The sequence below is a fragment of the Megalobrama amblycephala genome, linkage group LG10 (assembly GCF_018812025.1).
Source record: "Megalobrama amblycephala isolate DHTTF-2021 linkage group LG10, ASM1881202v1, whole genome shotgun sequence".
NCBI lineage: Eukaryota > Metazoa > Chordata > Actinopteri > Cypriniformes > Xenocyprididae > Megalobrama > Megalobrama amblycephala.
This window is the reverse complement of record NC_063053.1, coordinates 30,741,383-30,755,452: the sequence shown is the minus strand read 5'-3', so window position 1 is coordinate 30,755,452 and position 14,070 is coordinate 30,741,383. Positions and strand designations below refer to the sequence as shown.

The 14,070-nt window shown below is 35.2% G+C and overlaps 1 protein-coding gene across 4 annotated transcripts in view; it reads left to right on the top strand.

Moving 5' to 3' along the window:
- The window catches only part of adgrb3 (adhesion G protein-coupled receptor B3), a 226,121-nt gene that overhangs the window by 151,945 nt on the left and 60,106 nt on the right, over positions 1-14,070 (top strand). For all 4 annotated transcript variants that reach the window (XM_048205753.1, XM_048205754.1, XM_048205752.1 and 1 more), the window contains 4 exons: positions 624-770; positions 3,233-3,308; positions 9,971-10,073; positions 13,889-13,932. In XM_048205753.1, coding sequence (XP_048061710.1) covers positions 624-770; positions 3,233-3,308; positions 9,971-10,073; positions 13,889-13,932 — 370 coding nt within the window. The remainder of the gene's footprint in view (positions 1-623; positions 771-3,232; positions 3,309-9,970; positions 10,074-13,888; positions 13,933-14,070) is intronic.

Here is a 14,070-nt window from a genome sequence, read left to right as displayed (position 1 = left end):
TATGGTATTGACTCAGACCATGGTGAAGAACACTTAATTCCAGGAATACTCATATGTAACATTAGTTTATCTTCAAATGATGCCAAACAATATGAAGTTCTGAAAACAAAATAGATACTTGCTGCAATTTTGATGTTACTTATTTAGCTGGGTTTAGAAAGTATGTATAATTAATTGATAAAAATGTATTCTGCATATTATGTAATAAATAGGAATAATTCATCAAAATTATTGTTGTAATTCAGTGTTATTTTACTTTTTATTTTAGTTTTATTATAGTTTTATTAATATTTAGAATTAGCTTTTATTTTTATATTTTTAGTTTTCATGTTAATTTTAGTTGAATTTTTAGTAATTTCATTATGTGCTTTTGTCATTTGCTATAGAAGTTTATTTTTATTTCAGGTTTAGTTTTAGTTTTTTATTATTATTATTATTATTTATTTGTTTAATTCCAGTTTATAATTTTGGTGCTTCAACTTTAAATGTATTTCAATTATTTAAGCTTTACTTCAGTTAACAGCAATGTTTCTAATAGTTTTATTTAATGATAATAATCACTAGTAACCAATAACCCTATCTTTTTATTTATTTATTTATTTATTTTATTTTATTTTTTTCAGTTGCAAGTATACAGAGGCTGCCTGCAGTATCTGTGATGACAGACATTAACTTTCCAATGAAGGGACGGAAAGGGATGGTGGACTGGGCCAGAAACTCTGAAGATAAAGTTGTCATTCCCAAAGGAATCTTTGTACCCCAGACAGCAGGTAATGTACATGATGCCACACTGTGGAAGTTGATAATACTGTTGATATATCTTATGTCTAGTATATTAAAGGTGCCGTAGAACGTGATTTCGAAAGATGTAATATAAGTCTAAGGTGTCCCCTGAATGTGTCTGTGAAGTTTCAGCTCAAAATACCCCATAGATTTTTTTAACTGCCTATTTTGGGGCATCATTAAATATGAGCCGATTTAGGCTGCTGCCCCTTTAATTCTCGCGCTCCACGCCCCAAGAGCTCACGCTTGCCTTAAACAACATAAAAAAAGTTGTGTATTGATTCTGAATGAGTTTGATAGTGCTCCGTGGCTAAAGCTAAAGCTAACATTACACACTGTTGGAGAGATTTATAAAGAATGAAGTTGTGTTTATGAATTATACAGACTGCAAGTGTTTAAAAAATGAAAATAACGACAGTCTTGTCTCTGTGAATACAGTAAGTAACTTTAACCACATTTAACAGTACATTAGCAACATGCTAACGAAACATTTAGAAAGACAATTTACAAATATCACTAAAAATATCATGTAATCATGGATCATGTCAGTTATTATCGCTCCATCTGCCATTTTTCGCTGTTGTCCTTGCTTGCTTACCTAGTCTGATGATTCAGCTGTGCACAGATCCAGACGTTAATACTGGCTGCCCTTGTCTAATGCCTTGAACATGAGCTGGCATATGCAAATATTGGGGTCATATTAATGATCCCGACTGTTGCATCACAGCCGGTGTTATGTTGAGATTCGCCTGTTCTTCGGAGGTCTTTTAAACAAATCAAATTTACACAAGAAGGAGGAAACAATGGAGTTTGAAACTCACTGTATGTCATTTCCATGTACTGAACTCTTGTTATTCAACTATGCCAAGATAAATTCAATTTTTTTAAATTCTAGGGCACCTTTAAGGCTACATTGTAAAAGCTAGTAGTTGGTAGACCTGTCTTTTTTTGCAGTTGAGTAGTGCATAAGTTGACAGCTTTTATACATTTAAACCATATATGGGTGATTATTTTATTAGAGTTGCTTTTTACTATATGAAATCTTGAAATGAAGCCAACAATCAGACAAAACGCTGCACTCATAAAACAAAATAAAAGGACAGGATTGTTTTTATTTGGTAGGCCTATAAAAAATAAAGTTCATATTAAAAAGTGCAAAGTAGAATTCACTGATTTTCACAAAAGTCTTTGTGGGGGACAAACAAAGAAGTTGGAAGAATAATCACCCATGTATACTGTATATATTTGTTTTTTCTTATTGCACACCTTTCTGTTATACTTTTGCATATTTCTGCAAAATGACCACTAGTTCATTATACAAAAATACATAGTTGTGCTAGTATGTTCTAATAGTATAAAATTACACCCAAATCATGTACTACATTACATTACATCTACATTAAATGATATTTTATTTGTTTAACAAGTAGCCATTTAATATGCAAATGGTATACAGTACTGTGGGGTAATGTACAACTTCACATTAGTGTTTTGATCACCCCGTTAGAGTTTATGATAATGACTGACTGTACATATTAATTTCTCAGGGCATGGAAATGCTTCATCCCAATAGACTTTTTACATTTAAAATCATCATTATAAAACACTATAAAAAACGTAATTTTCAGTTATTTTGGATTTCGTAATCACTACCATACAGTTGTGATTTAAAAATTCAAAGCGTTGACATGGTGTGACCGTTTAATAGGATAGCTTTAAGATTACAAGATTATATGTCAACCACTTGCCATTTGTCTGTTTTAGAGAAGACTGCACTTGGTCGACCACATCAATTCAGATGACACAGCACTCGCTGTATCCTCTCAAACAATGATAGTAAAGAGAGCTAAGCACCGAAGCACCAGACTATTTACTTAATTAGGGTGATCAGTCTTATCTGAAGTGTATCAGAGGAAAGTAATGAAGGATTGATTTAATACATAACTCACTCCAGCTCGCCTTGAGCTAGACTAGAGGGCTGTACAGAGCTGTTTGAACCAGGATTAGCCTTCCTGTCAGCAGGGAAGACCTTTGCTCTTAGTTATCAATAACCTTGCTAGTATAGCTTAATCTACCACTTTATTCATTATTGGCAGGAAATTTATGATGGATTAGCTGTCAGGAATATTGTTTGGCAAGAGACCTGATATTTAATGAGTATTTTGCAGGTTTGGAGGTTAATTAATTCCCATAGCTTTGAAAAAAGAAATCTTGTTCAATTACTTTGGATTAAAAGGTTCCCATGTGGAAGGGGAAGGTATTAGGAGAGAATTCCTACTGTCTGACTCTGAAACAAACCTGCACTCAGAATTATCAAAAAACCTTGCATGTTGCTGAGTATAAAGTTGAAGAGGGAGCTGAGCCAAACACACCTTTGTCTGGAGATGCTATTTGATATGATTACATAATGTGATGATCGTATCATCTAACCTAGACTGTTTTCCGGCAGACATGGATGGATCTCCTGTATTCATTCTCGGAATGGTTCTCTACAAGACTCTTGGCCTAATGCTGCCCGCTCCACGGTAAGACTCGCTTCATCTCCGGTCATTTAGATGAAATATTACGAAGATATAACGGGGATATTATAGAGGAGAGATTCCCAACTTGGGGTACGTGTACCCTAGGGACTACTTAAGTGGGTTCCTGCTTAAAAAGATTTTGATTGATTAAAACTTTAAATCAGAACAATGACTTCATTAAAACTAATCAAGATTAATTCTATGTAAAGTTATCTTGTAAAGTGCCTTTTTAAGGAAAGGAATTAAAATAATGTGTGTAATGTTTGCAAGTTTTATAAATTTGTGAGACCCGTAGCAGGATATGTTACCTTGTAATTCTGAGATTTTCACGTGATCAACTCCCAGACAGCAACATAGCGTGGCCCAGAACCGGCCCACACCTGGTACATGTGGATTACACATGGACCAGATGTGGGCCAGATCTGTGCCGACACTATGTTGCTGACAAGGCTGCTAAATTCAAACGTGCTTTCATGCTTTGTCTGGAGCTGAGCCAGAGACAGACGCACTCAGCAGTGTTTTCAAACACATAATGTTTATTTTAGATTTCATATATTTAAATACGCATAAGTACTAGCAAAACAATGCATTTGAAGAGTTTATTTGCAAAAACCGATAAACGCCACTTTAAAAAAAAAAATGAACTGACTGCTCTAAGTTATTCTCCACATATAGCACATTCTGAACTCTAAATATGTTTTGTCAGAAAAGTTTTGTATTGTCCACTGTCAAGGCATCGCAAGTTCACGTTTTACAGCAGAAACCGACAAGCGCCCTTGTTGTTTGAGTCCGTTTTAGCGAATCAGCGCACAGTATTCAGGTCAGGTGACAAGGCCGTTAGTCACTTCAAAAAGAGGAGTTTCGTCAGAGCTGACTAAAAGTGATTGAGGATTTATAATTTCGACTCCTTGCACACCACACACGTCTTATTCTGAACACTTGGTTGTCCTTTTGTGTTTGCGTGTTTGTGTGTGTGTCCATGCGTGCGTGCTTGTGCGTGTTTTTGTGACATATCAGGACACAAATTTGTATAATGACATGGGTATGACAGGTAGTACAAGGAGAGGGTCACATTACACCATGCCCCCATTTTTCAAAAGGCTTATAAATCATACAAAATGAGTTTTTTTGAGAAAGTAAAAATGTGCACAGTTTCCTGTGATGGGTAGGTTTAGGGGTAGGGGTAGTGTAGGGCGATAGAAAATATGGTTTGTACAGTATAAAAACCATTACGCCTATGGAATGTTCCCACAATTCACAAAAACAAACGTGTGTGTGTGTGTGCGCGTTTGTGTGCACACATGTGTTTGAGTGTGTGTAGATGCAATTACAAAGAAATTACTTGGTTTGGTTTAACATGAAATGTGGAGTTATCTGCTTTTGCTAAAAAAAAAAAAAAAAAAACTTTTAATTAACTTTAATTTTGTTAGTTACCTGTTTTTTTTTTTAGTTAGTATTACTTACAACAACCCAACTGCAGTTTGATTGATATTACTCGGAATGCACAATCAAAAAAACAAAAAAAAAAAAAACATGATTTGTGAGAATTAATAAAAACGGAGTTATCTGTTTTTGCAAATGAACTTTTCATTAATAGTTTGTAAAATACACACATATGTCTATGGAAGCAGCAATAACAATCCTTTCAATTATAAATTGATGGTGTATTTTATTCATATCAGATATACATTGTATAGTTAACTATATAGTTTACTCTATTCTTCTCCCACTTCACCGGCCACTTTCATGTATTTCAGGAAAAGTGGATGAATTTACATGTTGTAAATCTGACAGATACGATTTTCTGAATTACGGTGCGAACTAACATGGCGGCACCCATTGCACGTTATACTTCAACTAACATGATCAATATAAAGGAATATCAGGTAGTTGCTGACATAGCTAACAGTTTTGTAAATATCTTGAATAACAAAAAAGATGGTTTTAATGTCACAGTTTGGTTGTTTATAATCAGTCACTTTTAATTATTCCTGAAGGCGTCTTTTGGGTTTTCTCTTTTTATTTAGCATATGAATTATATGCAGCATTCATGTCAGTTTTGGATTTACCATATGTCCAAGTTTCAAGCCATTCATGTTTTTGTCTCATCATTACAAGTTCTCATCATTAGAAATCTAAGACTTCTTGGCCATATGATGTAATTTAAAAAAGAACCTAAATGACAGTGTCCTCAACATTTACTCTTTCGATGTATATAAACTAATGTAGTGAAGTATTTTGCTGGATGGATTCCTATGGCATCACGAGTGTTGCCATAGAAACTAATAATTTCTGAGTCTGAGGACGTAAACTGCTTAAAGTAGAATCTCTGATTTGTCATCTAATTACGGCAATTCTGACATGACGTGATTGCAGCGCTATTCCAATCCTTTGGTTCACATGCCTGGTGCAGTCATTGTTTATTATAGTACTAATAAGGAGTTTGTCCTTGTATGCATCTGAGTTATGTGGCTAATGTGTTAAAGCCTAGTGGTAAATACTGTACACACGCACACACACACACACACACAAATGTGTTTTAAGAGAGCTGTTCCTTCAAATTCCTTCTGATTTTCCTTTAGTCTTAAAACAGAAGCAGGTATTTTAGTGTTTTCTCTCCCAGACTGTACGTCAGAATGAAAATTCTTGGTTATCCTCGGAGTCCGTCTTGAAGCTCTGGATCAAAACCTGCTGTTTCATTTGAGGACTTCTGTTCAAACCTCCGGAGACACATACAGGACAGAACAGACCTTTCCTGGTGTGGCTCTGAGCTGTCAATCAAATCTCAGTAAACCTGAGTATGATTCCTCCATGGAATTCCCACTGACAGGGAGAGAGTTCATGGACGAACAGAGAAAAAGGGCGTTCCTCTGTTCTTGAGCTTTGTTGGATTCACTGAAGCCAGTAGGGAGATGGAGAACAGTACAAACAGTGGAGGATAACAGAAGAAAAGTGTTAAAAAACAAACAAACAAACAATGCAACATAGCTAAGGGATTTGTAATGACGGGTCACATTGTTGAACATTTAATCGCAAGACAGAATACTATGATGATGAGTGTTAACGGTTAAAATGTTTGGATCCTTGTTTTTAGTGATTTAGACGCAAACAGTTACAGGAAATGTAATTTTAAAGTGAAAAAATTTAAAATCTGTCTGCTCACATGAAATGAGGTTTATACAATTTATACCAAAGTGTCCAAGCTGTTCTTTTCCATATAAAGAAAGTAAATATAAAATGTAAAAAGTAAATGGTGACTATGGCTTTCAGTTAAGATTTTCAAGTTTCAGTCAGTTGTATAGCTTCACTGTAAAATCGAACAATTTAAACTAATTAAATGAAATGAGTATGTTTCACTCAAATACTACTGAAAGTTCATTGTACTTAATATAGAAATGTTATGTGAACTCAAAATATGATATTAGTTAGCAGAACTTAAACTGACTGAGTTGCAGCCGATATCAAGTTCCCAGCATGCTTTGCATCATACTACGTAAGGAAGTTGAAATTAAGTAATATTAATAAATAAGTTATTTTGTGTGTTTTTGCACAAGATTAATATAGGGTGAGATGTGTTGTTGTTTAACGCTCTGTTATTTTCAGTGTTGGGCAGTAACGCGTTACTGTTACGCAGTTACTTTTGACAGTAACTAATACTGTAACGCATTACTTTTTAAATAAATTAACTCCATTACCGTTACCATATGGTGCGTTGTACGTTACTTTTTTAAATTAATTAATTTTGGCTGAAGTGTAGTCTACAGCCTAACCTGTTTACAGCAGCGACGCATTGTAGGATTGGTGGATGCCAACCACTGTAAACACGAAGACGCACTGTGGGCGTGTTTCCGTTTATTCAAGTATGTGCGGCAGTCCTGGCGAGTCAAAGCAAGAGCAAGAGTTCTCAAAGTGGAAATATGCTCATTATTTCACTTTAGTTGAGCATAAAGACAAAAACCTTTTAGTCAAATGTAAGCTGTGTCTTTCTGGTTTGAAGGTCCTATCTACTGCGATAAACATGTGACATGCTGGATCGAAATATGTGAAATAAGTTTTTCTAGTCGAATAGTAGTTGTTCATTTAAGCCATTAGTTGACTAATCACATTTATATTAATTTAATTTCTTAAATACTGGAGAGAATAAACTAATAATGAGCGTTTATGTAATATAGGCTATGCACACATAACGCTTGCCATAAAGAACCGGCAAAAGTAATGATTATGAATATGACAAAAAACAGCAAGGAGACATTTTAATTGTTTATTAATAAAGTAATGTTTTCTGAATCAGTGTCGGCTGCAAAGATGAAGTTGACATTGCTGACTTTCATCATCTCCGCATATACTGGACACGCCTAGAGAGAAAATGCACATTTCATTCGGATTACATAATAAGAGTAGACTCTTTTTGTTTTTAATTATTTCGTTTTAAAGTAGATATTTCAAGCTTTCTATAGATATATTTCTCATGTCTGCGAGGCAAGCAGACTATACGCTGAGTTTCGGTTCATTTAGCCTATAAGTCGCGCTCCAGTTCATGCGCCAGTGTCTTTATATAAAACAAAACTTAATGAAGTGGTCAAAATCATGTCTGACCCACTTCATGACTCCCGATATCTTATGATGCATCTTACTCATGATTTTCACTTTTCATAATCAAGTAAATGAATTTAAAACATAACATAGGACTACTTAAGCATATATATGAAACTACATTTTCTTTAATGACAGTACAGAGAAATTTCATAAGCAAGAGCGGATCATGAGTCACGAGTTGGATCAAGAATTATTTATTCTTAGACTTATATTTAATAATGGGGGCATTCAAGTTATTTGACATATTTGAATTTTTTTTAAAGTAACACAATAGTTTCTTTCCCTGGTAATTAGTTACTTTTATAATGATGTTACTATTTGTGAGAAGTAACTAGTAACTATAACTAATTACTTTTTTAAAGTAACGTGCCCAACACTGGTTATTTTAAATGCTCTGTTATTATTTAAAAGTGTTTCAGTTATGTTGAAGTTTTGTAGGATTACTATCATGATGAAGAGTAGAGCCTGCGGTTAGGTCAAGAATGGGCTGCAAAACTCAAGGCTGTATATACTGCATGTTGATTAACAGTTCATGCAAGTATACAGTATAGTGATAGGCTCTTATTAGGCTCACATTAGCACATGTTAGTGTGCTAATGCTAACTATCACTTAACCATAAAGATAATGAGTTTGTTTATTCAATATTTCAATTAAATTGTAATTAACAAGTTTGTGTAGTACAAAGTAATTTTTTAAAAGTTCTATTAATCCTATAGACCATTTTAATGATGCTTTTTAAATCCCTTTGGTCACCATTTATTTTCATTATATGGTAAAATAATTTTAACAAAAACGTAAAACAGTCTGTTAAAACTCAACTTTTGTGATCCATGAAAGAAAGTAAGTCATACAGGTTTGAAAAGTGATGATTGAGTACATAATGACAGAATTTTAATTTTGGATGAACTATCTCTTTAAGAGTCTTGTGTTATTTTATGCCTTCCGGGCTGTGTGGAGATTCACGACACCATACAAGTCCACTTCTGCTTGATTAAATCAAACCAAGAGGCTGGTTAACCATGCACGGATAATGTCTTTGATCTAATTTATACATTCATTTCAAAAGGATTCATTTTTGCCTTTAGGATGATCTACTAACACAAAGACTTTTTTTTTTCCTTTTCCCATGGCTAAGTCCACTGAGTTTTGTTTTCTTCTTCAAGTCAATACATGTGCGTTCTGACTATGATAATCGAAAACAAAGAGTGTGACAGACTGTCAATGTTACTTTCAGACATTCATTTCTCACTGCAGACTCTTGAGTATAGCTACTTGTTGGGCATCCATTTTCTGTTTTTGCTTCTTTTTAAATGGACCATGAAATCATGCCCTAAACAGTTCAAGTTGACAAATGTTTCACAAGCAAAATTGGTTTAGTTAGAGGAGGAGGAAATCATGCAAGGAAAGAGAGATATTTTGAGTTCTAAGTCTACTTGAAGCTTAATATCAAAATGATTTTGTACTCTTGTGCTTAAAATGAAAGCACTTGAATATGTTTAAAATATATACATAGCCAACAAATATTGGTTTTGATGATCAAATCAAAAAGTAAAAAAACGTACATAAAAGTGTTTGAAGTAACTTTCTGAGTTTAGTGATGACAAATGACTGCTTTTCATCTGTATGTGATCATTTTACCCAGAGGCAATCATCAATCGAGTTAATCAAAAAAAATCCTTAAGGAAAAAACAGATTTCAATTTGTTGTGTTTAATATACTGTAACATTGTATATCTTTAAAGTTGGATATTGTATAGTATTTATTTATTTATTTATTTATCTATCTCCCAAAATCAGTGTAGTCAAACATATCAACATTTCAGGTCTCTGCTAGCAGACAATATCTCATTTGAAGTGAAATAATTACAAACACCACTTTTTTCTAAAAATGAGTCCAACCTGGAAAGATACTTCTGTGCTAAATGAGCTCTTTCCATTAAAATGTGCAGAATGGGGAGTTTAAACAAAAATCAATGCTGATGATAATGGAAGTATTGAAATGAATGAAATTAGCGTTTCTCGTTCAAGCTTGAACTGACTGTTGTGTGTGGCTGTGATCTGACCCACAGGAATAACACTGCTGTGAACTCAAAAGTGATTGCTGTGACTGTCCGACCAGAACCCAGGGTTACAGAAGCCCAGCTGGAGATTGAGTTAGCTCATCTAGCTAATGTAAGCACCAGTCAGATCTCAACACGCTTCACAAACACAATCCATAGAGGCTAATTGATGGCGACATGGAGGTCACAAACATTCTCAAACCTCCTTTGACTCTTTTACTGTTTCATTGGTCTGTTGGTTCAAAGGAGCATGTTAATATACCATTAATGCATGAATCCATTTTTCAAACAAGGGAATGATCTACAGCCTTTATATCCCAAAGACCATCCATTCATAGAAATCCTTTAAATAGGCTGGGTGGAGAATGACATTGAGAGATAACAATGACCCCATCCCTCATCTTACTTCTAGCCCATTGGTGTCAACTCAATTCCTGGAGGGCCACAGCTCTGCATACTTTTGCTCCAACCCTAATCAAGCACACCTGATCCAGCTAATCAAGGTCTTCAGGATTGCTAAAAACTTCCGAGCAGGTGTTTGGAGCTAAACTGTGCAGAGCTGTGGCCCTCCAGGAATTGAGTTTGAGACCACTGGTGTAGCCAATACAGGGATTTTTTCTTTATTTGAATTGCAAAAAACCATACAATGTTTACAATTTTTAATCTGTCTAAAGGTTCCCAAATCTATTGGAAATTTCTTAAATTTCCCTTAACAACTGTGTATACTGTGATTTATTTAACATGAATTTTTGTCGCAATACTGGCTGTGTCTATCATTTGTTTCATACGCCTTAAAAAAAGCATATTCATTTACAAAACATATTAATATATACTGTATGCTGTACAGCAGTGGTGAGAGGTGACTTATTTTATGGGGTATGCTGAGTGCCTCTACCCCCATTTTTCCCCGTAACGTAACCAAACAGTAGTTTAAATGGTACCGTTTAAACGCATTGACTTAGGACACACTCAAATAAACAGATCTAAATCAGAGATGACAAATTTGAAACACCATGGCAGGTGTAGATTTAAATTTAAATTTTTAATAAAGAATTGAAAAAGAAGTATAATATAATAAATATAAATATTATAATAACTAAAATATAAGTATAATATAATACATATAAACATAAGTATCCTGTTATAAATAACTTTTAAGTAAAATATAATTCATTTTAAAAGACAATAGGGCCCTATTTTAACGATCTAAACGCAAAGTGTAAAGCGCACGGCGCAGGTGCACTCAGGGCGTGTCCAAATCCACTTTTGCTATTTTAACGACGGAAAAACGGTCCGTGCGCCGGGGCGCATTTTTGAAATGGGTTGTCCCTATTCTCTTAATGAGTAATGGGCGTAATGTTCAATGAATCAATCAGAGTGTCATCTCCCATTCCCTTTAAGAGCGAGATGCGCTCGCGCCATGGCGGATTGCTATTTACATGGCGGAATTTGTTGGCGGAAAAGCTGAACGCTTTTCAAGCGAAGAAACCGATCTGCTCGATCTGCTACCGATCTGCTCATCTTCGGGACAATTTCGTTCATCATTATAAGTAGTAATAGGCTGAATTGAAAATAGGTAGCCTAATTGTAATACATGCAATGACTATTCATCATTACATTTTTATATTTATGTAGCCTACACAATAATATTCTTTTACACTGTAATCCTTTTGTTTTTAATATTTGGCATGTTTGTGTTATGCGCATCCCTGTGTGTAATAAGCAAAGTCAACGCGCACTGTGGACGCGCCCAGAGGCGCAGTTTCTACCAACGCGCTCTAACAAAAAAATATTGCGCCATTGACTTTAGACTTTAGACCAGGTTTGAGTTGGCCTATGGCGCAGTCTATTTTCAGATCCTTAAAATAGCAATGCGCCGGCAATGCGCCTGAACACACCTCTTTTTTAGACCAGCACGCCCATGGGCGCACTAACTGGCGCAAATGCATTTACTAATTTAAGGACGTGGCGCTGAACGGGAAAACGCGAATGGCGCCGGACGCAAACTAGCAAACGCACTTGCGCTGCGCCTTGCGTCGCATTGCGGCGGGTGTATTATAGGGCCCATAAGCATCACGTTTATGTTCAGTTTGATTATGTTTTAAGGTACGTTTACACGACAAGGATGCACTAAAAATGGAAATGTTTTTCCTTTGCATTTTTACAGACAACAACGTTGTCCAAACGATCCCCATTCACATGGATCCACAAAAACGAGGCTTTATTATTCATGCCAGGCCAATAATCGGCGATTATTGTGTTCGGCGGAAACACTACGCGCCTATAGACTGAACACGTAATACACACGCGCATGACGTCACAGCTTTCACAAATGCTTGTTTTTGTAGTTTACATGGAGACGATAATGGTATCGTTTTCAAAAACTTACACTTTGAATCCTGTTTTCAAAAGTTTGCATTTGCAGACCTCCAAAACGCCATTGTTGTGTAAATAAACGGCCAAAACACATAAAAAAGTTTTTTTAGTTAAAAACTATGTTGTGTAAACAGCCCCTTAGTTTGCCTGTGTTCCCAAGCCTTGTTTTTTTTCTATAGTTACTGATCATGCCCTATAGTTTATTTCCAGAGTTACTGATTAGTTTCACCTGCGTTTCATTTAGCACCCTTTGTTTGCCCTATGTATTTATTCCCTGTGTTTGAGTTACTCCTGGTTAATGTATGGTATCATTACTGTTCCTGAGATTATTCTAGTGTTTGTCCCGAGTTTGTAAAGTTTAATAAAGACTGTTATTGCTATCTTCTTCGTCTTCATCGTGCGCTGCTACCACACAATACGTGACAATAAGTATAATAAAAAAAAGTATTCTTTAAAAAATAAGTTGAAATAATGCACATTGATGACTTTAACAAACACTTAGGCTTATATATTACTATCGATTAACAACCTCAGATTGTTACAGCAGATCTGTCTTTAACGGTTTATACGTTTTTGTGAAAAAAAAAACACATTAATTCCCTATCTAGTCTAATTAGTTTTGTATCAAATGCAATGTGATTTTCTAGATCTGGCAGCAACAACACATTTTTCCGCTTGGACGAGCAATTCGTGGACAGCTTTCCTTGCGCATGAAATCCCCCACATGCCAGCAAACCAATGAGAACGTGGGACGATGATGACGATACATAGCAATAGAGCGTAGCTGCCAAAGCTGTGAATATACTGAAACATTACAGTCGTTTGGCAAATAAATAAATGACAGACAGTTACATATATATCACCACCATTTTGTTTTGTAAGCTTTATGTTACACCTCAAATTACAAGGAATTTATAGTCATGTATAGTGTTAATATTATTTAGCAAGTCCACAATCTCATTCTCTCAAATGGTTTGGGTATGCAGAGCATTCACAGCTTATATGGACGGCACGCCCCTGCTGTACGGTGCGCAACCTGTGATCTTTAACACTAATCAAAGTGATCCAAATCCTCCCTTGTGATTGATGTAAAAAGCACATTAATGAATAAAACATATGGTCTTTTAAAGAGAAACTAGAAGACGAATCTGGGTGCATTTGGGTTGAAATTGGAAGGAAATATGGTCTTCTGTTCCTCTTTAAATCACTACAGCCAATCAAAGGGGAGCTCTACAATACCTCTGACATATGTTTCAGGCTCATTAATCAACAGACAAATAGCAGTAATTAGTGCGATAATTAATTTGCCATCACCAGTTATTTCTCTCCTCATTGTGTCATCAAGATATGGCCCAGATGATTACAATGGGAGCTTTTTTCTCCTTTTTTCCTTTCCTGTTTAATTTATCTATTAAACAACGTGACTTATGTTTTGAAATACTGGCTATCGTAGTGAAAATGTCTCTTTATCGGTATGTACTGTGATATGTCTAATCATTATGTTGCTTGTCCAATCACAGTGTGTGTGTGTGTGTGTGTGTTTTCTTGCAGGGAACAATGAATCCATTCTGTGCACTGTGGGACAGCTCTATTATGTAAGTGAAAGTCAGTTTTTGAAATCAGTGTGTGCAAGATTGTGTTCTGATTTGTGAAAATGAGACTTTAATACAATAACTTCATGGGCAATAATAAATAGCTTGTTGAAATATTGAGCATTGTATCCATGGAAACGT